The sequence below is a fragment of the Salmo salar genome, chromosome ssa20, assembly GCF_905237065.1.
Source record: "Salmo salar chromosome ssa20, Ssal_v3.1, whole genome shotgun sequence".
Taxonomy (NCBI): domain Eukaryota; kingdom Metazoa; phylum Chordata; class Actinopteri; order Salmoniformes; family Salmonidae; genus Salmo; species Salmo salar.
Window position 1 is genome coordinate 48,294,953 of NC_059461.1, and position 26,929 is coordinate 48,321,881.

Here is a 26,929-nt window from a genome sequence, read left to right on the forward strand (position 1 = left end):
AGGAGACAAGCGCAAATGAATCAAGCTTCTGCAAAGGGTAACAGAAACACACCTCTTTACAAGGGAATCATAATTAGTCATAGAAAACACCTTTGCGCCATCGTCTCTAGGACAGTCTCTGACGCCCTCTGGTGACAGGTGGAACCATTACAATAGGTTCTAGAAGTTCTAGTTGTTGCATCTAAGTGCGGTCAATGACAAAACATTGTTCTCATGTTGAAAAGATACTAGTCCCAGTGTTTTGAAATCTTTGTCTTATATTAATTAAATGTTTAACATTTCCACCACAACCCATATGTAAATGAGTATATTATGTATAAATTACATTGATTTGTTTTAGATAGGGAAATCATATGGTTGTTATCATCATCTCACAAGTTTGGGTGGAAATAACATATTTATCATGATAAATATATGTTGGTTTCAGCTGTCACCAATGCAACTTTATACATTCAGGTGTGGTGTTGAATTATTAATATTAGGAAAACCTTAATCACTTAAAAGAATGTTTCAAAAAAGTTCATGTACAAATGTATAAGAAATGTGATAAATAAAAATAAAAGATTCTACTAAAATGGATGTTTAATGACGTGATGGAAATGACATTTGTCTATGGCTGTCCGGGGAAAAAAATACAAGAATATATACATTTCTGAATAGTACGATCACAGCCATTATCAGATATAGTTTCTAGACAAATCAAAGACAATTATAATACTGGTAAAATTGTGTATCAATACATTTTAACTTCTGAAAGTGCCTGAAGTTGTAGAATCACCCTTATGACATGAGTAACAATTAGGCGGAAATTTAAAAAATAGTTAGTTGAAATTGATAATGCAGTAATTTTCACTTTACATTTTCACCAACTGCAACATGAAAAGCAGGACCCAGCAAAAGAATGACTCATACAACTTATGACTGAGAATGGGTCATCAAATGTATTTTGGGGAAAGCTAGGCAACTGGATATTGTTGTCAGGGGTGGTACTTGTAGATGTGGCTGAAATTGAGTACTTATCTCTGTGCATATTAGTATTTCATCTATGAATGAGACTGCTCTATTGAAAGAGTCACCATGACCACTCCACTACTGATGTTTGGTATGTGACCATCCCTATCAAACTCTGCACATTTGCTAGAATTTCTGTAGAACCTCTAGACTTCCTTTCCTTAACATTTGCTTTTTGAATTTGTGCAGTTTGGCTGACTCTACCCTGCTACAATGCTCATGGTAAGTGGAAAGCACTATCTTCTCTTTCTTGCATCTGTTTGTATGATGGAAGTGGGGCCAGCTGTTGAGAGGTGTGGGCTACTATTCTGCCTCTCAGATTGACGTGTGTACAGTATACAGCAGAGATAGTATTGCAATGTGAGCTCCTCTTCGGTTATGATAAGCCACAGTGGAACTTGTGAATTATTGTTCTTTGAGCCTGAGAATTTATGCATCATCAGGGATGAATTCATTTCTTCCCGGTACGGGACCTTTTTAATGGGCCTAATCATAGAATCCCTAGTATTTATGCGTCCACTCATGGGCGGCGTGTTTCAAGTTTGGGAAGCTAATGTTCAACTTAATATAAAGCATTCCAACCACCTTCACATTTGCAGACTTATGTAAGAGCCTACTACTCCCGATGTGATCAGTTTGTATACAGTTGAAGTCGAAGTTTACACTTAGGTTGGAGTCATTAGAACTCGTTTTTCAACCACTCCACAAATTTCTTGTTAACAAACTATAGTTCTGGCAAGTCGGTTAGGACATCTACTTTGTGCATGACACAAGTAATATGTCCAACAATTGTTTACAGATTATTTCACTTATAATTGAGTTTAAATGTATTTGGCTAAGGTGTATGTATGTTTATGGGGCGGCAGGTAGCATAGTGGTTAGAGCGTTGGTTGGCGAAAGGTTGCAAGATCGAATCCCTGAGCTGACAAGGTAAAGATCTGTCGTTCTGCCCCTGAACAAGGCAGATAACCCACTGTTCCTAAGCTGTCATTGAAAATAAGAATTTGTTCTTAACGGACTTGCCTAGTTAAATAAAGGTAAACTTCTGACTTCAACTGTATGTATACAGTCTCCTACTGTACTTAATTACCCTTTTTCCAGTCAGAGGCATTCAGCCAGGTGTGTCTGCTTTTGGGTCTCCAGGAAATGGGTCAGACAGCGGGTAGTTGTTTGTGTACTTTGTCCTGTTGTATGACTTGTGCTTGACCTCAGTGTCTGACTCTAGGAGGAAACTGGTTGATTCTTGTTTGGTATTTGAGGAATGTTACTCATGTACAGTTGAAGTCAGAAGTTTACATAAACCTTAGCCAAATAAATTTAAACTCAGTTTTTCACAATTCCTGACATTTAATCCTAGTAAAAATTCCCTGTCTTAGGTCAGTTAGGATCACAACTTTATTTTAATAATGTGAAATGTCAGAATAATAGGAGAGAGAATGATTTATTTCAGCTTTTATTTCTTTCATCACATTCCCAGTGGGTCAGAAGTTTACATACACTCAATTAGTATTTGTTAGCATTGCCTTTAAATAGTTTTACTTGGGTCAAACGTTTTGGGTAGCCTTCCACAAGCTTCCCACAATAAGTTGGGTGAATTTTGGCCCATTCCTCCTGACAGAGCTTGTGTAACTGAGTCAGGTTTGTCTGCCTCCTTGCTCACACATGCTCTTTCAGTTCTGCCCACATTTAGAAGACCCATTTGCGACCAAGCTTTAACTTCCTGACTGATGTCTTGAGATGTTGCTTCAATATATCCACATAATTTTCCTACCTCATGATGCCATCTATTTTGTGAAGTGCACCAGACCCTCCTGCAGCAATCACCCCCACAACATGATGCTGCCACCCCCGTGCTTCACAGTTGGGATGGTGATCTTCGACTTGCAAGCCTCTCCCTTTTTCCTCCAAACATAACGATGGTCATTATGGCCAAACAGTTCTATTTTTGTTTCATCAGACCAAAGGACATTTCTCCAAAAAGTATGATCTTTGTCCCCATGTGCAGTTGCAAACCACAGTCTGGCTTTTTTATGGTGGTTTTGGAGCAGTGGCTTCGCCCTTGCTGAGCAGCCTTTCAGGTTATGCTGATAGAGGACTCGTTTTAATGTGGATATAGATACTTTTGTTCTTGTTTCCTCTAGCATCTTCACAAGGTCCTTTGCTGTTGTTCTGGGATTGATTTGCACTTTTCGCACCAAAGTACGTTCATCTCTATGAGACAGAGCGCGTCGCCTTCCTGAGCGGTATGATGGCTGCGTGGTCCCATGGTGTTTATACTTGCGTACTATTGTTCGTACAGATGAACGTGGTACCTTCAGGGGTTTGGAAATTGCTCCAAAGGATGAACCAGACTTGTGGAGGTCTTGGCTGATTTCTTTTGATTTTCCCATGATGTCAAGCAAAGAGGAACTGAGTTTCTGGAATTTTCCAAGCTGTTTAAAGGCACAGTCAACTTAGTGTATGTAAACTTCTGACCCACTGGAATTGTGATACAGTGAATTATAAGTGAAATAATCTGTCTAAACAATTGTTGGAAAAATGACTTGTGTCATTCACAAAGTAGATGTCCTAACCAACTTGCCAAAACTATCATTTGTTAACAAGACATTTGTGGAGTGGTTGAAAAACGAGTTTTAATGACTCCAACCTAAGCGTAAACTTCCGACTTCAACTGTGTGTGTGTGTGTGTGTGTGTGTGTGTGTGTGTGTGTGTGTGTGTGTGTGTATATATTATTTCTTTGCACGGGAAGAATGTCCTTTTATAAACACATTTCATTCAATTCTACTGCACTTTATATGATTGGAGACAGAATATATTTTGTTAATAGGACAAAAAGTAGAGTAGCCTAATCTGCTGACAAACAGATTAATAAAAAAAATGTTTTCCAATACGCTAACAATTCTCTGTGGCCAAATCATGCTTTCTGGTGTAGAAGCCTATTTTGAATGATTTTATTTATATCTGTATAAAAAGGAGTAGGCTAATTTAGTTACATAATATTACCTATTTCATTTAATATACTTTAGGGGAAGCTTAGTTGAACCACATTGCATTTTGGAGCGTAGGCTATACCACCCGTTTTCACGTTCATTCGCACATTTTTCATGCCTCTGACATTTGTTTTAATTATTGTGGTAGGCTTATGTTTTACTGGTACAGTGTACCCTCACTATTTATTTTGCCAGGACGCTTTACCTGACCGTATAAAATCAAATTGTATTAGTCACATGCGCCGAATACAACAGGTATGTATTTCACCTTACCGTCACCTTACACCTTTCACCTTACAGTGAAATGCAGTTTAACAAAAACCGGATAAGAATAAGAAATAAAAGTAACAAGTAATTAAAGAGTAGCAGTAAAATAACAATAGCAAGACTATATACAGGGGGGTACCGGTACAGAGTCAATGTGCGGGGGACCGGTTAGTTGAGGTAATATGTACATGTAGGTAGAGTTATTAAAGTGACTATGCATAGATGATAACAAAGAGTAACAGCGGTGTAAAAGAGGGGGGAGGGGGAAATGCAAATAGTCTGGGTAGGCATTTGATTATTGCCTTACACCTTATGTTCTCCAGATGCATAAAACGATTTGCCTTCCAGCAGAAGTCACTAATTGTCAATGGAGCAGTCCGCAACGCTATGTTGGGGATTCCGCACTAAGCAGGGGTGCGTTCTGTGTACCGCATGTGTTCAATACTTTCAACTTGTGATCGGCTTTACCATTTGGTGGTACAAACGGAAGTACACAGACTCCAGCTAGCTTTTAACTAGTTGAAAGCGAAGCATGTGTGTCAAGTACGACAAATGCGGGCTAGATATCTGGTAAAACAAAACGTATATGCACATGGTGGACATCTGGCAATACTTTTACCCCTGTGCATCGTGTACCTTACTTCCCTGACATGCCTCCTGAAAAAGAAAAGGAAAACAGAATGCAGTGGATCATGTTGCTTTAGAATCCTGCCTGTATAGGGATATGTGCAACCTATACTGAACAAAAATATAAAACGCAACATGTGAAGTGTTCGTCCCATGTTTCATGAGCTGAAATAAAATACACCAGAAATGTTCCATACACACATAAGGCTTATTTCTAAAATTGTCTACAAATTTGTTTACATCCCTGTTAGTAAGCATTTCTCCATTGCCTAGATAATCCATCCACCTGACAGGTGTGGCATATAAATAAACTGATTAAACAGCATGATCATTACACAGGTGCACCTCATGCTGGGAACAACAAAAGGCCACTCTAAAAATGTGCCGTTTTGTCACACAACACAATGCCACAGATGTGGGAGCGTGCAATTGGCATGCTGATTGCAGGAATGTCCACCAGAGCTTTTACCAGATAACGCTTCCGTATTTCACTGAAAGAATAAACGTTTTGTTTTCGAAATTATAGTTTCTGTTTTTGACCATATTAATGACCTAAGGCTTGTATTTCTGTGTGTTATTACATTATAATTAAGTCTATGATTTGATAGAGCAGTCTGACTGAGCGGTGGTAGGCATCAGCAGGCTCGTAAGCATTCATTCAAACAGCACTTTCCTGCATTTGCCAGCAGCTCTTCGCTATTAGAACATCCAATAGTCAAATGTATATGAAATACAAATGGTATAGAGAGAAATAGTCCTATAATAACTACAACCTAAAACTTCTTACCTGGGAATATTGAAGACTACTGTTCAAAGGAACCACCAGCTTTCACATGTTTTGAGCAAGGTACTTAAACCTTAGCTTTTTTACATGGCACATATTGCACTTTTACTTTCTTCTCCAACACTTTGTTTTTGCATTATTTAAACCAAATTGAACGTTTCATTATTTATTTGAGACTAAATTGATTTTATTGATGTATTATATTAAGTTAAAATAAGTGTTCATTCAGTGTTGTTGTAATTGTCATTATTACAAATATGTAAAAAAAATAAATTGAATAAAAATAAATAAAAAACGTCCGATTAATCGGTATCGGGTTTTTTGGTCCGCCAATAATCGGTATCAGGATTGAAAAATCATTATCGGTCGACCTCTACTACTGGCTGTGTGGTTTATAGAGTGATGGGGATATTAATCCTGATTTTAACGTTTTTGAATTCAAATGACTTATATGGAGCTGCAGAGACCTTTAGGAAGTGCTAACTGGAGCTATAGATACCGTTGCTTCCTGACAATAACTTATTCAACTTCAGTCACTGTATCGGCAGTTGTAAAATGCGATTTTAAACAATACAACATTTTGCATTGCTTTACTTTTCTTTGTACTGTAAAGCGATTTACAGTTCCAATATTTTCTTAGTGAGCGTTTTGCAAATATCACGCTTAGATTAATAGCATTCCTCATGACCTGAGATTACTTTTCACAGAATACATAGCCAGTGCTTTGTCTTGATGTGGGGATGTTCCACGTTTCACAGGGCAAGTCAATCCTTTTGGAGTTCCAGTCTCTGCCCATGCTGGGAAGTTCTATGACACGTGAGTATAGCAAGTACCCTTATTATCTGTGCTCTGGGTAGAAGCTGCCCTTGGGCCCAGATCTTTAGTGGGGATACTGACCTTAGATCAGTGTTTAGGGGCAACTTCATCCTACTACCTTTCTTTAATTAAGATGTGTCAGCATGATGTGACTGTATGTGTGAGCATTGTGACTCCACTCTATGTCTAGTATATGTGCTGCACATAGATATAGCAAATGTCCTCTAGACATGAAGATGAGCCTCTGCCTTTCAGGCCTCCCAGAGATCACGTCTGCGACGGGCTGAATTATGACGCTCTAGATTACACTTGCTGTGAAAAAGAACTACATAAAGGGGCGGGGCTGTCCTGCTGTGGAAACAGGGTCTTTAACCTCACCCAGGCTTCCTGTTGTGAAGGTGAGATAGGAGACGTGCCTCTGTCTAGCAGTATCCCACTGCATCTATTCACTCAAACCTGGTAACTGGGTTGAAAACATTATTTTCTCAGCATCTCCCAAGTTTGAATTGGTATTTTGTGTGTTTATCTGCCATTCAACCGATGCAGGTCAGCTGACTCTGAATGTGAGCCAGCTGGTGTCAGATTGCTGTGGTTCTAGGGCATATGACCCACTCAACCAGCTGTGCTGTGACTTACGGATCCTGACCAGGACCCAACCCCATTCCAAGTGTTGTGGAAAAGGTCAGTGATGACAGGTATTTTGAGGCCTTTGCTGTCATCATTGGGAAGAATAATACAACTACATCAAAAGGCATACAAATAGGTGGTGTCAGTGTGTGCATTTTAGACTTGGCTCGCCCCATTGAGGTCTGTCTAGTCTGAAAGCATTTTGGGAGATATTTCCCAATTCTCTCATGAGTCATTGTGACAACCTAATTTCCCACCTGCACCCAGAGCTCGCACTAGGTGCTTAAAGTACTTGAATTTGGCACTCTGAAATTGAAGTACTGGAAAAGCTTGAAAAATCGGACATTTTCTTAAGTTAGTAGTTGAAAGGTCATTTAATGTAAATTAGAAAAGAACAGAATGATCAAATAGGTTGATATGAAAAATGTGTTGGTCTTGCGAATTAATTTCCAGGCTGACAACCCAGTTTTATTTCCTCACGTGTTTCGTGGTCTGGCAGCGCACAATTGGCCCAACGTCGTCCGGGTTTGGCTGCCATTGTAAATAAGAATTTGTTCTTAACTGACTTGCCTAGTTAAATAAAGGTTAAAAAAAATGGAAAGGAAATACAAAGAGAGAGGAAGCATTGAAGCAAGCAGGGAGAGAGGTTAGTAGTACAGTGGTTCCCAAACTTGGGGTCCGGGACCCATGTGGGGTCTCCTAAAATTTAAATAGGGTCCCCTGAGAGAATCTTTAAATCTTATTAAACCCATTAATTTGTTTCTTCAAATGGGTATAGAAAACATTTTAGAGTCAACTAAGGGCATTTTACACTGTTAGAATTCACTTTCATGTCATTATGTGTTGGGACAGCCTGTGGGACCAAACATTTTGCTAAATATAAAGACAATTTAAATAAAGACAATTTTATATCATTATCATCATGTTCAATGAACAAAAATATAAATGTATCATGCAATTTCAAAGATTTTACTCAGTTACAGTTCATATAAGGAAATCAGTCAACATCCTCATCACTGACTTAGCACTCCTGTGTGTAGTAAATAAGTAGTGAAACACGTATTATTGAGTAGAACTTGTAAGGTAGTGATGAATAGTAAGTTAATGGTGATATACTGTCATCTGATGGCGACTAGAAACAATTGCATGATAGGAACAATTAAATGGACGGTCCTTGAAAATACATACTGGTGCTTGAAAGTCCTTGAATTTGACTTGCCACTGTCTGCACCTCATGGCTTCTATGCTCACTTACTCCCCTTCACAATGACAAGCTTGTAACACTTGAGCACTTGAGTGCTTTAAACAGTAAATCTGATCAATTGTTATTACCTGTCCCACAGACCTTTATGATGAAGACCACGAGCTTTGCTGTGGAAAAGTCCAAGGAAGGAGGGTCCTGACCAAAATGTCTGGTCACCACCGGTGCTGTGGAGACCACCAGTTTGACCAGCGAAGCCACTGCTGCTGCATCGATTCTGAACCACTATCTCCACAGCCTCTCAATGCAAGCTGCTGTGCATCATCAGGGTCTAATGTTTTTCCGCACTGGGGCAATTGCTCAGAAGTCTCCAAACTGGTAAGGTTGCCTGTGGCCTTCAACCATATACTGAACCTCATGTCTCACTTTCTTTATTCAATCATTTCATTAACAGTCAGGTTTTAAAATAATAATTTTGATGTCCTAAAGCAACAATGGGGGTGGCGTCCGTTGCTTTATTTCCCTTGTGGGTTTATGCTTTTGGCCTAGGCTTTGAATGGTCTGCCAAGAACAGACACGGCGCCAGGACTTTTGCTCTCTCGGTGTTAAGGGGGAGCTTGACCAATACGCGGGGTGCTAAGAAAATAGTCGATTTTCATGCCTTCAGAGTTAAGTTCTCGTTTTTTTCAATAAAAGCAGATATGACACACAGCACATTTGAGATAAATGTAGCGGTCTTTATTACGTACCACAGGAGAACCAAGAAATTAAGAGCGACACCACGGCTGTCTTTTTGGCTTTTATGTCGATCTGCAATAGTATTGTGAAAAGACAGGACAGGAACACAGTCTCCAATGCACCATCTGACAAGTTGTTCCATATGTAACCGGTGCTGTACTGCACCGCTGTAACTCTGCGTCGTGTGTGGTTGATTGAGACTATAGACGTGGACTTTGGAGATCAGGTTGTTTTAATTAAGCAGAATTCACTCTGCATCCTGCATCCAAAAGAAAATAAAACATTTGTAAAGCACATATGTTCTGCGAATCGTCACCTCTTTCTACAACAGATGCACAATACAAGGGACTGGGATCATTCGAGGAGCTAGCCATCGTTCACACATACAATAGTCTGCTAATACCTTAGCTAGCTATTAACCACATGTTGAATTCAGAATGTTGATACCATCCTAAAAAGTACATTTACATCTTAACAATACCATCCACTTATGAGTAACCTCTAAATATACAGTGAGGGAAAAAAGTATTTGATCCCCTGCTGATTTTGTACGTTTTGCCCTCGGACAAAGAAATGATCAGTCTAATTTTAATGGTAGGTTTATTTTAACAGTGAGAGACAGAATAACAACAAAAAAATCCAGAAAAACACATCAAATTTTATAAATTGATTTGTATTTTAATGAGGGAAATAAGTATTTGACCCCTCTGCAAAACATGACTTAGTACTTGGTGGCTAAACCCTTGTTGGCAATCACAGAGGTAAAACGTTTATTGTAGTTGGTCACCAGGTTTACACACATCTCAGGAGGGATTTTGTCCCACTCCTCTTTGCAGATCTTCTCCAAGTCATTAAGGTTTCGAGGCTGATGTTTGGCAACTCGAATCTTCAGCTCCCTCCACAGATTTTCTATGGGATTAAGGTCTGGAGACTGGCTAGGCCACTCCAGGACCTTAATGTGCTTCTTCTTGAGCCACTCCTTTGTTGCCTTGGCCGTGTGTTTTGGGTCATTGTCATGCTGGAATACCCATCAACGACCCATTTTCAATGCCCTGGCTGAGGGAAGGAGGTTCTCACCCAAGATTTGACAGTACATGGCCCCGTCAAATGATGTGGTGAAGTTGTCCTGTCCCCTTAGCAGAAAAACACCCCCAAAGCATAATGTTTCCACCTCCATGTTTGACAGTGGAGATGGTATTCTTGGGGTCATAGGCAGCATTCCTCCTCCTCCAAACACGGCGAGTTGAGTTGATACCAAAGAGCTCCATTTTGGTCTCATCTGACCACAACACTTTCACCAGTCGTCCTCTGAATCATTCAGATGTTCATTGGCAAACTTTAGACGGGCATGTATATGTGCTTTCTTGAGCAGGGGGACCTTGCGGGCGCTGCAGGATTTCAGTCCTTCACGGCGTAGTGTGTTACCAATTGTTTTCTTGGTGACTATGGTCCCAGCTGCCTTGAGATCATTGACAAGATCCTCCCGTGTCGTTCTGGGCTGATTCCTCACCGTTCTCATGATCATTGCAACTCCACGAGGTGAGATCTTGCATGGAACCCCAGGCCGAGGGAGATTGACAGTTCTTTTGTGTTTCTTCCATTTGCGAATAATCGCACCAACTGTTGTCACCTTCTCACCAAGCTGCTTGGCGATGGTCTTGTAGCCCATTCCAGCCTTGTGTAGGTCTACAATCTTGTCCCTGACATCCTTGGAGAGCTCTTTGGTCTTGGCCATGGTGGAGAGTTTGGAATCTGATTGATTGCTTCTGTGGACAGGTGTCTTTTATACAGGTAACAAACTGAGATTAGGAGCACTCCCTTTAAGAGTGTGCTCCTAATCTCAGCTCGTTACCTGTATAAAAAGACACCTGGGAGCCAGAAATCTTTCTGATTGAGAGGGGGTCAAATACTTATTTCCCTCATTAAAATGGAAATCAATTTATAACATTTGACATGCATTTTTCTGGATTTTTTTATTGTTATTCTGTCTCTCACTGTTCAGATAAACCTACCATTAAAATTATAGACTGATAATTTCTTTGTCAGTAGGCAAACGTACAAAATCAGCAGGGGATCAAATACTTTTTCCCTCACTGTACAACATTATTCATGAACAAAACACTGTATGACTTTATGCTTAAAAGAATCAAACTTTTCTGAAGACGACAGAAAAAGCGTGCCTACCTCTCATAGTGCATCAAAATGATCTGAGCACGAGCACGCAGGGCAAAACGTAAGTACACACTCCCCTACTCCCAGGATGCAGGCATGCATAATAACAAATCAACATGACATATTAATATATGAACCTGGGCTCGAACCAGGGACACTTGCACACATCAACAACTGACACCCACGAAGCGTCGTTACCCTTCGCGCCACAAAAGCCGCGGCCTTTGTAACGCAAGGGGAAACCCTACTTCAAGTCTCAGAGCGAGTGACGTCACTGATTGAAACGCTATTAGCGCGCACCACCGCTAACTAACTAGCCATTTCACATCGGTTACATATAGACAGTAAATACGACAGGTTATGTATGCCCGCAGGCCTCTTGCCTAAGCACTCCCTAGGTGCCTTCCCCTTCCACCCTGGGAACAAATGAAACAGAAAAGTACAAACAAGTTCAATAATCAAAACAGTCCTTTGGACATAAACATACCTCCGCAGGACCGCTACAAAATACTTCATGAAAACCTGTCTCTCAGCAAAAACTAACATAGGACATACTAATCATCTTTCTGAGAAACAACCAACATATGATACAACCCTCAGCTTTATCTGAGAAACAACCAACATATGATACAACCCTCAGCTTTATCTGAGAAACAACCAACCCAGGCATTAACCCTCAGCTTTATCTGAGAAACAACCAACCCAGGCATTAACCCTCAGCTTTATCTGAGAAACAACCAACCCAGGCTATAACCCTCAGCTTTATCTGAGAAACAACCAACCCAGGATATAACCCTCAGCTTTATCTGAGAAACAACCAACCCAGGATATAACCCTCAGCTTTATCTGAGAAACAACCAACCCAGGATATAACCCTCAGCTTTATCTGAGAAACAACCAACCCAGGATATAACCCTCAGCTCTCTTCTGAGAAACAACCAACCCAGGATATAACCCTCAGCTTTATCTGAGAAACAACCAACCCAGGATATAACCCTCAGCTTTATCTGAGAAACAACCAACCCAGGATATAACCCTCAGCTCTCTTCTGAGAAACAACCAACCCAGGATATAACCCTCAGCTCTCTTCTGAGAAACAGAAGACTGGCTTATATAGCTGGAGAAGAAGTCTAATGGGATACAGCTGTATCCTGACGAGGGGGCGGGGTCAGCTCCAATCTGCAATGGGGCTGACCAATCAGCTGCTTAGGGGAATCCAGGAAGCCATTTCCTAAAATACACACATACAAATACACAAACCACAACACAGAAACTGGGGATCATAACACTCACATAACGTAGCCTAACTGCGCGAACACCTCCTACACACACACACACGTGCACGCTGCCAGGGATCAAATGCTGACCGCATTATCTACCAAGAGAATTCTCTTTGATCATAATCACAGTCGTGTATATTCCCCCCCAAGCAGACACATCGACGGCCCTGAAAGAACTTCATTGGACTCTATGTAAACTAGAAACCACATATCCTGAGGCTGCATTTATTGTAGCCAGGGATTTTAACAAGGCTAATCTGAAAACAAGGCTCCCCAAATTCTATCAGCATATTGATTGTGCTACCAGGGCTGGCAAAACCCTAGACCACTGTTATTCTAACTTCCGCGACGCATATAAGGCCCTCCCCCGCCCTCCCTTCGGAAAAGCTGACCACGACTCCATTTTGTTGTTCCCAGCCAATAGACAGAAACTAAAACAGGAAGCTCCCGCCCTCAGGTCTGTTCAACGCTGGTCCGACCAATCGGATTCCACGCTTCAAGATTGCTTTGATCACGTGGACTGGGATATGTTCCGCATTGCGGCGAACAACAACATTGACGAATACGCTGATTCGGTGTGCGAGTTTATTAACAAGTGCATCGGTGATGTCGTACCCACAGCATCTATTAAAGCATTCCCAAACCAGAAACCGTGGATTGATGGCAGCATTCGCGCAAAACTGAACGCGCGAACCACTGCTTTTAATCATGGCAAGGTGACCGGAAACATGACCGAATACAAACATTGTAGTTATTCACTCCGCAAGGCAATCAAACAAGCTAAGCGTCAGTACAGAGACAAAGTGGAGTCGCAATTCAACGGCTCAGACACGAGAGGTATGTGGCAGGGTCTACAGTCAATCACCGACTACAAAAGAAAAACCAGCCCCGTCGCGGATCACGATGCTTTGCTCCCAGACAGACTAAACAACTTTTTTGCTTGCTTTGAGGACAATACAGTGCCACTGACACGGCCCGCTACCAAAACCTGCGGGCTCTCCTTCACTGTAGCCAACGTGAGTAAAACATTTAAACGTGTTAACCCTCGCAAAGCTGCAGGCCCAGACGGCATTCCCGGCCGCGTCCTCGGAGCATGCGCAGACCAGCTGGCTGGTGTGTTTACAGACATATTCAATAAATCCTTATCCCAGTCTGCTGTCACCACATGCTTCAAGAGGGCCACCATTGTTCCTGTTCCCAAGAAAGCTAAGGTAACTGAGCTAAATGACTATCGCCCTGTAGCACTCACTTCCGTCATCATGAAGTGCTTTGAGAGACTAGTCAAGGACCATATCACCTCCACCCTACCTGACACCCTAGACCCACTCCAATTTGCTTACCAACCCAATAGGTCCACAGACGACGCAATCGCCATCACACTGCACACTGCCCTAACCCATCTGAACAAGAGGAATACCTATGTAAGAATGCTGTTCATCGATTACAGCTCAGAATTTAACACCATAGTACCCTCCAAACTCGTCATTAAGCTCGAGACCCTGGGTCTCGACCCCGCCCTGTGCAACTGGGTCCTGGACTTCCTGACGGGCTGCCCCCAGGTGGTGAGGGTAGGTAACAACATCTCCACCCCGCTGATCCTCAACACTGGGTCCCCACAAGGGTGCGTTCTCAGCCCTCTCCTGTACTCCTTGTTCACCCACGACTGCGTGGCCATGCACGCCTCCAACTTAATCATCAAGTTTGCAGACGACACTACAGTGTAGGCTTGATTACCAACAATGACGAGACGGCCTACAGGGAGGAGGTGAGGGCCCTCGGAGTGTGGTGTCAGGAAAATAACCTCACACTCAATCTCAACAAAACAAAGGAGATGATCCTGGACTTCAGGAAACAGCAGAGGGAGCAGCCTCCTATCTACATTGACGGGACAGTAGTGGAGAGGGTGGAGAGTTTTAAGTTCCTCGGCGTACACATCACGGACAAACTGAAATGGTCCACCCACACAGACAGCGTGGTGAAGAAGGCGCAGCAGCGCCTCTTCAACCTCAGGAGGTTGAAGCTTGTCACCAAAAACACTCACAAACTTTTACAGATGCACAATCGAGAGCATCCTGTCGGGCTGTATCACCGCCTGGTACGGCAGCTGCTCCGCCCATAACCGGAAGGCTCTCCAGAGGGTAGTGAGGTCTGCACAACGCATCACCGGGTGCAAACTACCTGCCCTCCAGGACACCTACACCACCCGATGTCAAAAAGATCATCAAGGACAACAACCACCCAAGCCACTGCCTGTTCACCCCGCTATCATCCAGAAGGCGAGGTCAGTACAGGTGCATCAAAGCGGGGACCGAGAGACTGAAAAACAGCCTCTATCTCAAGGCCATCAGACTGTTAAACAGCCATCACTAACATTGAGTGGCTGCTGCCAACATACTGACTCAACTCCAGCCACTTAATAATGGAAAAATTGGATGTAATCAATTTATCACTAGCCACTTTATATTATATAATGTTTACTTATCCTACATTACTCATCTCTTATGTATATACTGTACGCTATACCATCTACTGCATCTTGATGTAATTAAATGTATCACTAGCCACTTTAAACAATGCCACTTTATATAATGTTTTCATACCCTACATTACTCATCTCATATGTATATACTGTACGCTATACCATCTACTGCATCTTGCCATCTTGATGTAATGTATCACTAGCCACTTTAAACAATGCCGCTTTATATGTTTTCATACCCTACATTACTCATCTCATATGCATATACTGTACCCTATACCATCTACTGCATCTTGCCTATGCCGTTTGGCCATCACTCATTTATATATTTTTATGTACATATTCGTATTCATTCCTGTACACTTGTGTGTATAAGGTAGTTGTTGTGAAATTGTTAGGTTATATTACTTGTTAGATGTTACTGCATGGTCGGAACTAGAAGCACAAGCATTTCGCTACACTTGCATTGACACCTGCTAACCATGTGTAAGTGACAAATACATTTGATTTGATTTGATTTGGAACAGAATGGCTGGTTATTAACTTTAACATATTTATTTTTATTTAAAAAAAAAATTATACTAAAATGCTTGAGGGGGCTTAACTGGGGCTATGCAGATTTGTGACGTGGCTATAGCACCCCCTAGCCCCGGTGTAGCGCCGTGTCTGGCCAACAACCACATTGACACTGTGATTATTAAAGTGGGCACTTTAATTGTAAACCTTTGTCTGTAGAAGAAGAGTGGTGGAATAGTTAGAAACATGTTTTTTAACATGATTTTTTTTTAACTATTCTTGTATGTGTATTTGTGTACATTATGTTTGTTTATGTGTCTTTATGTGCATGTGTTTGTATTGCATCTAAGTGTGTGTTTCTCTCTCTCTCGCGCTCTCCACATGCCTCCAGTATGCCTGGGGAGAAGCCTTGTGGTCTAGGTGCCTGTTTCAACCCAACAACAGAGCGTTGCTGTGTGAACCCTAGCTCTCACCAGGGTCAAAGTTACTCTCATGACCAGGCCTGCTGTGATGGAACACTCAGCCACACCCCACGTAAGACAGCACAAGGTGCCCTGCTAGTGTCTGTATGTTTGTGTGTTTCAGAGGAGGCTGGTGGGAAGAGCTATAGGAGGACAGGCTCATTGTAATGGCTGGAATGGAATAAATGGAACGGTATCAAACACATCAAACATATACAAACCACATGTTTGACTCCGCTCCATCTATTCAATTCCAGCCGATACAATGAGACGGTCCTCCTATAGTTTCTCCCACCAGCCTCCTTTGGTGTGTATGTACACTGAGTGTACAAAACATTAGAAACACTTGCTGTTTCCATGACAGACTGACCAGGTGAAAGCTATATTCCCTTATTGATGTCACTTGTTAAATCCACTTCAGTCAATGTAGATAAAGGGGAGGAGACAGGTTAAAACCTCTGAGATGTCAAGTCCCCCGTTTAGGGGATCTGCGTGGTTCTGGTACCGGTTCCGACCGACAGGATGTGAAATCTGAAACCACTTGAAGCTGGGATGTCCCTCCTATCATTTCATTCTGTCTTCAGAATGTCCGTCAACTCCTGTCTAAACCCTATGTCACAGCCACTGACAAAGCACATGCTTGCAATCCTTATATCGTAGCGCAGCAGTAGAGTGGTTTCAGAGATTAATTCATATCCATCTGTGGCGTGTATTCATGGATGCCAAGGGAAGCCAGGCTTCCCCAAAAAATGTACCAGTAAACAATTTATCTTTAGTCTCTCTGTGTTTCATAATTTTCCTTAACCCTTGTGTTGTCTTATGGGTCAAAAATAACCCACCACTATGTTTAACAGCAGAGAAAACCCCCTAAATTCTATTTTTTCAACTTGAAATTGTATGACTTTTCCTAGAGTGACCCCAACAGCAATTCTCTCTCTGTGGATCTAGCCCCAAGAAGTTCTGGACAACGGTTAAAGACCTGAATAATAAACCTTTCTCCTCACAGCTGCCCATGTCCCTTAAAGTTTATGATGTGGTTGTTACTGACAAGAAGCACATAGCTGAGCTCTTTAATCACCACTTCATTAAGTCAGCATTCCTATTTGACTTAGCCATGCCTCGTTGCCCATCCAAAATGTTCTCATCTCCCACCCCTTCTAATGCAACTAGCCCTGATGCTCCTCCCTCTTTTTCCCCTGCCCCTCTACAAAGTTTCTCCCTGCAGGTGGTCACTGAGTCCGACGTGCTAAAGGAGCTCCTTAAACTTGACCCCCAAAAAACATCTGGGGCAGATGGTTTAGACCCTTTCTTCTTTAATGTTGCTGCCCCTATAATCGCCAAGCCTATCTCTGACCTCTCTCCTCTCTGGGGAGTTCCCATTGCTTGCAAGGCAGCCACAGTTAGTCCTTTATTTAAAGGGGGAGATCAAGCTGATCCTAACTGTTATAGGCCTATTTCTATTTTGCCCTGTTTATCAAAAGTGTTTGAAAAACTTGGCAATAATCAACTGACTGGCTTTCTTGATGTCTATAGTATTCTCTCTGGTATGCAATCTGGTTACAGCTCAGGTTATGGATGTGTCACTGCAACCTTAAAGGTCCTCAATGATGTCACCATTACCCTTGATTCTAAACAATGTTGTGCTTCTATTTTTATTGACTTGGCCAAAGCTTTTGATACGGTAGACCATTCCATTCTTGTGGGCCGGCTAAGGAGTATTGGTGTCTCTGAGGGGTCTTTGGCCTGGTTTGTTAACTACCTCTCCCAAAGAGTGCAGTGTATAAAGTCTGGGACACCAGTAGTGAGAGTACGTGGTGCAGACACAGATTCTCTCTACGTCACCTGGTAGGAGCGGCCTGCCAGATAGGATGCAATCCAAGAGTGTGCAGAGCCTGAGACGCACAGCCCTGAGAGGGTGGAGAGGAGGATCTGATGGTTCATGGTGGCAGTGCGCAGAGCCTCCGTGACACAGAGAAGAGCAGTCTCGGTTGAGTGACCTGTCTTGAAGCCTGACTGGTTAGGGTAAGAAGATCGTTCTGAAAGAGATAACGAGAAAGTTGATCAGAGACACACGCCCAAGTGTTTTGAAAAGAAAGGGATACAGGTCTATAGTTTTAGAGGTCAGATAGTCGAGTGTTATTTTCCTGAGGAGGAGAGCAACTTCGTCCATTTTGAAGTCAGAGAAGATGCAGCCAGTGGTCATTGATGAGGGGAGTGAGGAATGGGAGAAGGTCTCTAGAGATGGTCTGGAGGAGGGGATGGGGTCGAGCGGGGAGGTTGTCAGGTGGACAGACCTCTCTAGTCGCAAGATTTCATCTGGAAAGAGAGGAGAGAAAGAGGTCAGGAGACAAGAGGGAGAAGGATTTAGCAGAAGGGAGAGATGATAGGATAAAAGAGAGTTAGTGCGAGAGCGAAGATTGTCAATACCCCACCAAGGTGGCCTAGAGGCTCTGAGCTTCTTTTTAGAACAATGCCCTGTAGACTCTCGGCCTAGCTCCTCATGTATCAGAGACCTAGCATAGCTGGTACTCACAAATAACAGTTTTATGTATAGAAGTGACTTTTTTCTACCAACAAAGGGAACTGCTACGGGGAGTACGATGGCCCCCAATTATGCCAATCTTTATGGGACTTTTAGAACACGATTGCATTCTCAATCCTGAGCAAAATCCCTTTCTATTGAAGATCAAACTATATCGACGTTATATAAATGATGTATTGGTATTATTTAATGGGACTCTTGAGAGTCTTGAGATGTTACATGAGTTTCTTAATAAGTAAAATGATCATCTTCGTTTTACCACGTACTTTGATTACTCTAGTGTCAGCTTCCTTGACATTCAGATCACCAAAGAAAATGACACACTCCTCACCGATCTATGCAGCAAGCCCACAGATCGAAACACGCATCTAAGATGTGCTAGTTTCCACCCTATTTCTCCTAAAGAAAAGCCTCCTGATCAGTCAGTTAAAACATGTCTGTAGAATCTGTAACATTGACAATTTCCTTTTGGAGTCCTTTTGGATACATTCTCTCAACACTCTGTCTCCAAGAGGCCCAAACAAGAAACTAGACATAACCTTTTCTATAAAATGTGTCATGCTCACAGGGGGCTGCCCTTTTAAAATTCTCCCTATATTATATCAAATTCTATACAAAATGATTGACACATTTGTCTCACCCGTTTTTTATCTATTGCACACATATAGTGCATTCAGAAAGTATTCAGACCCCTTCACTTTTTCCACATTTTGTTACGTTACAGCCTTATTCTAACATGTATTAAATTGTATTTTTTTCCTCAGCAATCTACACACAATACCCCATAATGACTAAGCAAAAATTGATATATCACATTTTACATAATTATTCAGACCCTTTACTCAGTACTTTCTTGAATCACCTTTGGCAGCAATTACAGCCTAGGGTCTTCTTGGGTATGATGCTACAAGTTTGGCACACCTGTATTTGGGGAGTTTCTCCCATTCTTCTCTGCAGATCCTCTCAAGCTCTGTCAGGTTGGATGGGGAGTGTTTCTGCACAGCTCTTTTCAAGTCTCTCAAGAGATATTGTCTCGAAGCCACTACTGCGTTATCTTGGCTGTATACTTAGGTTCGTTGTCCTGTTGGAAGGTGAACCTTCGCCCCAGTCTGAGGTCCTGAGTGCTCTGGACCTCCTTTCCTGTACTTTGCTCCGTTCATCTTTCCCTCGATCCTGACTAGTCTCCCAGTCCATGCCGGTGAAAAATATCCCCACAGCATGATGCTGCCACCAACATGCTTCACCGTAGGAACGGTATAGGCCAGGTGATGAGCGGCTCCTGGTTTCATCCAGACGTGATGCTTGGCATTCACGCCAAATAGTTCAAATCTTGGTTTTATCAGAGAATCTTGTTTCTCGTGGAGAGTCCTTTGAGTGCTGTTTACTGAGGAGTGGCTTCCGTCTGGCCACTGTACCATAAAGGCCTGATTGGTGGAGTGCTGCAGAGATGGTTGTCCTTCTGGAAGGTTCTCACATCTCCACAGAGGAACTCTGGAGCTCTATCAGAGTGACCATTGGGTCAATTGAATTTACCACAGGTACGACTTCAATCAAGTTGGAGAAACATCTCAAGGATGATCAATGGAAAAGATGAACATGAGCTCAATTTCAGGTATCATAGCAAAGGGTCTGAATATTTAAGTAAATAAGGTATTTGTTTTTTATTTTTAATAAGGCTGTAACGTAGAAAAAAAGCCAAGGGGTCTGAATACTTTCCGAATGGACTGTATATTAGCCTGGTTGACATGGATTATTTACCATTCTTAATTTGATTTGAAAAAATACTATCGTATACTATGGTATAAATACTGTTTTTGCAGACTTTACTGTAGTATTTACAGTTAACTATAGTATAAACACTAGTAAAATAACTGTAGTGTATATACTATAGTAATTAATGTGGTGTTTTTGCAGACTGTACTCTACTGTAGTATTTAATGTAGTGTTTTTGCGGACTGTACTATACTGTAGTATTCCTGTACTGCTTTTGCATTACTTTAGTATTTACTATAGCTTTTTTGTTTTATTGTATTTGACATAGAAGTGGAGGCTTTCTCCTTCAAGAAACCTACTGAAGAAACACTAAAAGAGCACATTTTCCATAACCTGTAGGTAGGTAGGCAGGACTGTGTTCTGAATGGATAGTTCAGTGCTTCTGCTCTTTTCTATAACCTGTAAGGAACACAATATGGTCTATACTTGGCATGGTGGTTTGTCACTTATGGGTGGCCCAAATTGTGATTATGGGGGAGGGGAATGGGCAGAGTATATGAACATTGAATACTGTAGTATTTACTATAGCTTAATAAAAATGGGGGGTGGGGGGGGTGGATGGACTGTAGTGTTTGTGCGGACATTACTGTATTTTTTACAGTAGTGTTTTTTTTCAGATAATACTAGTATTTACTGTAGTATTCTATACTACAACGGTGTATTGTAAATACTACACATGATTGAGGGATACAATAGTGTGTAGTATAGTATACTGCAGTTTACTATATGATTCTATAGTAATTTATGTAGTGTTCTATAGTAAACTGTAGTATTTTTTCCATGTGGCTCACCACCATCCCCATCTCTGTCCTTCCTCCTTCCCATCTCTCTAACCAGATCTCTACAATGGTGCTAGCTGTGGCTCTCAGGTTTACAATCCAAACTTCAACATCTGCTGTGCCGGGAAGCTGTCCAATAGGGTGCCTGGAAAAAACCTGGTAAGTCCATTAGCCCATAGATCTTAGGCCTATAGCTAAAGCTTAGTTCACTGAACCTCCTCCGCTATATAAAAATGTGTCCTCATCTCAGTCAAATTGAAGTAAAACAGCTAAATCATCCATCCGCTTGATGAGTAGATATAGGTCAAGCAATAAAGACAAAAGCTGTACAGTACAGGGATGTATTTGTAAAAAAAAGTTTAAATATCTAAAGACGAGCCTGAAACTATACATTGTCCACAGACCCATTTTCAGCCCCGTCAGAATGTTCATACAGGGCCCCAGTGGGAAGTGGGTGTCCTATACTCAAGGCCAATATTCTAGACTGGTGCTTGATCTAAAAGTTTGTCAGGGAGAAAATCTGCCCCATATTTTGCTAGTAACAATTACTATTTCTATTGGTGTTTGCTTTACTTGAGCTATATGCTGTACCATGTCATTTCCATCTGCATTGTTAGTTCTGTAAGTCCCAACCCACAACCAGTTAGTGTCTCCTCGTCTATGTGACTGTTAGTCAGATAATGGATAACAATAGTTCTCATTGGGTCTCTTCTATCGCTTCACACTCTGTCGGTAGAGGATGTGTGCACAGGTTGACTGGTAAGAAAGTTAGACTCTCTTTTCTAGCATGTGGACTTTCTTTTGTGATTGTGTGTGAATTTGCATGCTACCGTTTGTGAGTGCATGAAGTTGTCTGTATGTGTGTCTGTTATACATGCTGTGTGTTTGTGTGTGTGTTGTTACCCTGCTGACTAGTGTGTGTCTCTCTCCCAGTGCTGCGGTACAACTCCGTATGGTGTAGAGGACCGAGGGGTGCTGTGCTGTAACCAGACCTTGCATCGTGTGGTGGAGGATGGGTACCAGTGCTCCCCAGGTGGCCACTTGTATCTGCCATCCCGTGACATGGTGTGTGGCTCACGCGTTCATCTCAACGATCCAGGCAAACACTGCTGTGGAGAGGACACATACGACCCTCAGTATGAAATCTGCTGCAACGGACACAAGTGAGTAGCTCTGTAGGGTGGAAATTGTAGGAAGTTTATCCCAAAGACGTGGGGTTATCACTGTCTGCAAGAGCAGTTCAGAGTGCCTAAGGGCAGAACTAAGGCGCTAAGAACAGCTTTGATCTCATTGTCACTAACACCTTGTTTCAGAAGAACAAATATAAACTCCAGGTGAAAATATGTCCCCCCCCCAACGCCTGCAGAAGTACAGTAAGAGGCATCTGCACTGTACCCAGCTTGTGAAAGCTGCAGTAAGGGACGAGTTCCGTCGCTCTCTCGCTGAAAGGCTGAGGGAGAGTGAGCCTCTTCTGAGTGCAGAGGCCCACTCCATTGGCTACAGAGGTAGGAAACATCAAGACTGGTTTGATGAGAACTCGGACACCATCGCAACGTTACTGGACAATATGCACAAAGCGCACAGGGCTCCTCTCAACAGCCCCACATCTGCTACCCTCTGCCAGCAATGGGGTGCATCACGCAAGGACGTGCAAACAACCTTGCATGCTCTGCAAAACGAATGGTGGACGAATAAGGCACAGGAAATCCAAGTTTATGCAGACAAAAACTACATGCAATTCAGCTAAAGCTACCTATGGCCCTAGAAGTCGCTCCATCACCCCCCTGAAAACAGCTGATGGTCTGACTCTCTTGAAGGACCAAAACCAGATCCTGATCAGGCAAGCTGACTACTTTGAAGCACTACTCAATCAGCGCTCTCCTACAGACCACTCCACCCTGGAAGAACTGCCTGTCCGCCTACCCATTCAAGACCTTAACCATTCACCAACCTTCCAAAAGGTGTTATCAGCTCTCCGTTCCCTCAAAAACGATAAGACTCCAGGTGCCTACAGCATCCCGGCAGAGCTACTTAAGAAGGGAGGTTACTTCTGCACCAGAACACTCCATCAGTACATCACTGAGGTTTGGGACCGGTAGATCATCCCCCAACAGTGGTGGGATGCAAACATTGTCACCATATATAAGAACAAGGGTAACAAGTCCATCTGCGGCAACAGCCAGGGATATCCCTTCTGGCTGTTGCCAGCAAGGTCCTCTCCAAGGTGATGCTGCCAGAGTCACAATGCGGCTTCAGAAAGAACAGGAGTACGGTCTACATTATATTCACGGCACGGCAACTCCAGGAGAAGTGCTGTGAACAACAAAAGGACCTTTTCATGACCTTTGTCCACCTCTCCAAGGCCTTCGACACTGTGAGCAGGTAACTACTATGGGGCATTCTACTCACATTTGGCTGTCCAGACAAATTTGTCAACATCCTTTGCCAGTTCCATGATGGGAGGATGCTCGGGTGGCCATAGGAGGGCAGGAGACAGTGCCCTTTGGAGTAAGCGTTGATGTGTGCTGGCACCTGTACTGTTTAACATCTTCCTCCTATGTGTCCACAAGGAGCTTGAGGACAGCAACGGGTTGCGGTGGACTTCAGGCTGGATAGAAACCTATTCAACATCCGGAGGCTCCAAGCAACCATCAAGGTTGTTAGAAGACCTTCAGTCTGTCCTTGAAACGGCTGTGAGGGTCTATAGCAGAATTGGACTGTCAATCAACACCACCAAGGCAAAGGTGGTCTGCCAATGGAGATCCAGCCCTCCTCCTGCCATGCCTGTTTTCACCATTAAACACAAATCACTGGCAAACGTCCCATCATTCAAATACCTGAGCAGAATCCTCTCGGAGGACTGCAGCATCGACCTCAAAATTCAAAACAGGATCAAGCAAGCATCAGCTGCCTTCTGGAAACTCAGACACAAGGCCTTCCAAAACAGGGATCACCACCTCCACACCAAAGTCGCTGTCTATCAAGCCATCTGCATCACCACACTTCTTTACAGCTGTAAAGCCTGGGTCACTTACAGTCGCCACAACAAGCAGCTCGAGCGATTCCACAAAAGATGCCTGCAGCAATCCTATGAATCACCTGGTGCAACCGTGTGCCGCATACAGAAATACTTGCTAAGACCAAGTGCAAGAGTATGGAGGCCATGGTCACACAACACCAACTGTGCTGGCTTGGGCATGTCATTAGAATGTCTCAGGAGCGCTTGCCAGGGAAGATCCTGTAGGGCCAGCTACATCTTGGCCGGTGGTCTGCAGGGGGCAGATGAAGTGCTACAAGGACCAGCTGAATACGTCGCTGAAGACGTGCAACATCAAACCCACAGACCTGGTGGACGCCGCTGCCGACCATTCCACCTGGCGGCAGCTCTGCCAGAGCGGTGTACAGAGGTGGCAGGAGGAGAGGAGCACAAAGAAACAGCAAAAACATCTCAGGAGACGTTCAACCATGCCTGCCCCCCCCAACACAGACTGCATAGGCCCCACCTGCAATAAAGTTTGTGTATCTCAGATTGGACTCTACAGTCACCAAATAATTCACTGTTAACTCAGAAGTGGAAGTCATCATCGGATACGATGGAGCAACCATCAAACCATCAAGCAACATACAAATCATTAAAATCCAGACGGAAAATATTTAAAATCCTATCACTAAAATCTAGATGGAAAATATTTACACAAGAAGCAACCTAATATCACACAGTCAAACTCTCAGTCATTTAGTAAGTTCACCCTTCTGCCATTCTCACATCCCCCTACCTCAGGATGTGGAACAATTATGTGGACGGCCAAATGGATGCGTCATGTCATACAGATTTTAGCCTCCCAGACATGTTTCAAAAGCCAAAAGATCTCCAACTGTTCTGTACTTCACCTCCCTTGTTCCAGTCAGAGGCATTCAGACAGTTAGACAGCCACACATCTCTTAAGACAGGTTGTGTCTGCTTTTTGGTCTCCAGGAAAGGGGTCAGACAGCGGGTAGTTGTTTTTTGTACTTCGCCCTGTTGTATGACTTGTGCTTGACCTTGGTGTCTGACTCTAGGAGGAAACTGGTTGACTCTAGTTTGGCATTTGAGGAATGTTACTAATGTTTGTTCCAAGTAAATGTTGTTCATTATTGACTGAAGTGTGTTTATTTGGAATACAGAAAAATTTACCATGTCTGAGCGCATACCTGACACAGATGGTAATTACTTAAAAGAAAACACTTGAATCTACTTACAGTACCAGTCAAAAGTTTGCACACACCTACTCATTCCAAGGTTTTTCTTTAGCATTGGAATGAGTAGGTGTGTCCAGTCTGAATTTATACCGATGCCATTACTCAATACTTTGGCCATGAAATCAATGGGCTGAAACGATTTCCTTGCGTGCTATATTCATCAAAGTATAATGGGTAAAATCCATTAAATTATAAATAATCTGTACAATATGGCTCTGAGTTCACCCAACATGACAGCTCTCTTTCTATTGGGAGGTCAAATGTTTTTTCTCTGCACAGACACAACAGGTTGGGAAAAATGTCCTGCTGTGGAAGGAAGGTCTACAACCCCAGCAGCAGACAGAGGAAGTGCTGTGCAGGGACTCTGTACGACCTGCAGGTTCAGGGCAGGCCCACAGAGGATACCCAGTGCTGTGGGAGTGTTCTGATGGAGGCTGGCTCCACCCAGACCTGCTGCTCTGCCCCAGGGCTAGACCTGCTCTACCCTACCCAGCCAGGGTTCACCTGCTGTGGGCACCGCTATCCCAATGCCTCCCAGTGGTCTTGCTGCGCCGGGGTCCTGCACCCAAGGCCTGAACCACACAACACCACCAAGAACGTGATTCCAGGTCAGTGGGAACAGGATGCAATCGATCTATGATTTATGCCACAGCTTGACTTGCGTCTGTTTATCTCTGAAAGGTCTCCGAAAGACCAACCTACAAGTCAGACAAATGATATGAATATTGAATTCTATATCTAGTTCATATAAGATAAAGGGGGTGTCTTCTGATGGGTCCCTGCCTGGAGTCTGTCTCTGTCCATTTGTTTAGACTGTTGTTCATTATCCTCAGGACCCAGGCTTCTACCACTGGGCGATCTGAAGACTGAAGTCCTGTGTTACACCGAAGGTAAGGCCTCCAGTTTGAAGCACAGAATGAAAGGAAACATTACTCAATACTTTTATCTTTAGTAAGAACAGTGGGAAGCCCTTGAATCTACTCTCATTTTGACACTGATGTACAGTTGCTTCACAACGCGGATCTGAAAGTGTGTGTGTGTTTGTCCAGTTCTGCTAGGGACAGTGCAGAGTGTGTCCGTGAAGATGAACGAGCGGTCCATCGTGATGGTGAACGCCTTGTCTTTGCTGGCCTCACGTGGCCATTTCAAAGCCATGGCTTCCCCTCACTACGTCACATTACCCGACCACTGCAGCTCCCCTGAACTGGTGCCGGGCAACTCTTACATCTTGATGAAAATACCTTTCTCAGACACCATAAGATTCATCTCTGATCTCAGCGATCATTCCTCCCCTTTCCATTCCATCTTTTCCATTTGCTCAACCTTTATCTATCCCAGAGGAAAGAAGGCTAACCATCCCAACAGAAAATGAATTCTGGGTATTTCCATAGGCTATTGTGCAGAAATCTGTTATGTTATCTGACGATAAGCTTAAAACTAGCATCTTTATGATCTCTCATGAGCCATATCTCAGGATAAGTCATATTTTGTCTGTCTGGGTAGTGGTTTTCTGTAATATTATCACAAAAGACTGACTACGTGCTTTGTTACAACCTGTAATTGTTGCATCCATTTTTGGACTTGTAAATGAATTACATCTACATATTGTTTATTAAAAAATATAAT

General features: G+C 42.8%; 1 protein-coding gene across 1 annotated transcript; it reads left to right on the plus strand.

The window, feature by feature from the left end:
- The first annotated feature begins 956 nt into the window (after positions 1–956).
- On the plus strand, positions 957–26,929 carry LOC123729324 (galaxin-like). Its single transcript, XM_045704206.1, has 12 exons — positions 957–1,102; positions 1,201–1,233; positions 6,439–6,496; positions 6,752–6,894; positions 7,043–7,177; positions 8,467–8,702; positions 15,901–16,043; positions 21,123–21,223; positions 21,998–22,227; positions 25,583–25,911; positions 26,137–26,193; positions 26,353–26,929. Exons 6-12 carry the CDS (start codon positions 8,629–8,631, stop codon positions 26,673–26,675), a joined length of 1,257 nt encoding a protein of 418 aa, XP_045560162.1. The 5' UTR covers positions 957–1,102; positions 1,201–1,233; positions 6,439–6,496; positions 6,752–6,894; positions 7,043–7,177; positions 8,467–8,628; the 3' UTR covers positions 26,676–26,929.

What these genes read in the sequence shown, in the direction of transcription:
- LOC123729324 (XM_045704206.1), top strand. Translation starts at nt 8,629, where the DNA reads ATGCAAGCTGCTGTGCATCATCAGGGTCTAATGTTTTTCCGCACTGGG. An exon ending in ATCTGCTGCAACGGACACAA is followed by an intron (nt 22,228 to 25,582) that starts GTGAGTAGCTCT and finishes TTCTCTGCACAG; the next exon opens with ACACAACAGGTTGGGAAAAA. An exon ending in CACCAAGAACGTGATTCCAG is followed by an intron (nt 25,912 to 26,136) that starts GTCAGTGGGAAC and finishes CATTATCCTCAG; the next exon opens with GACCCAGGCTTCTACCACTG.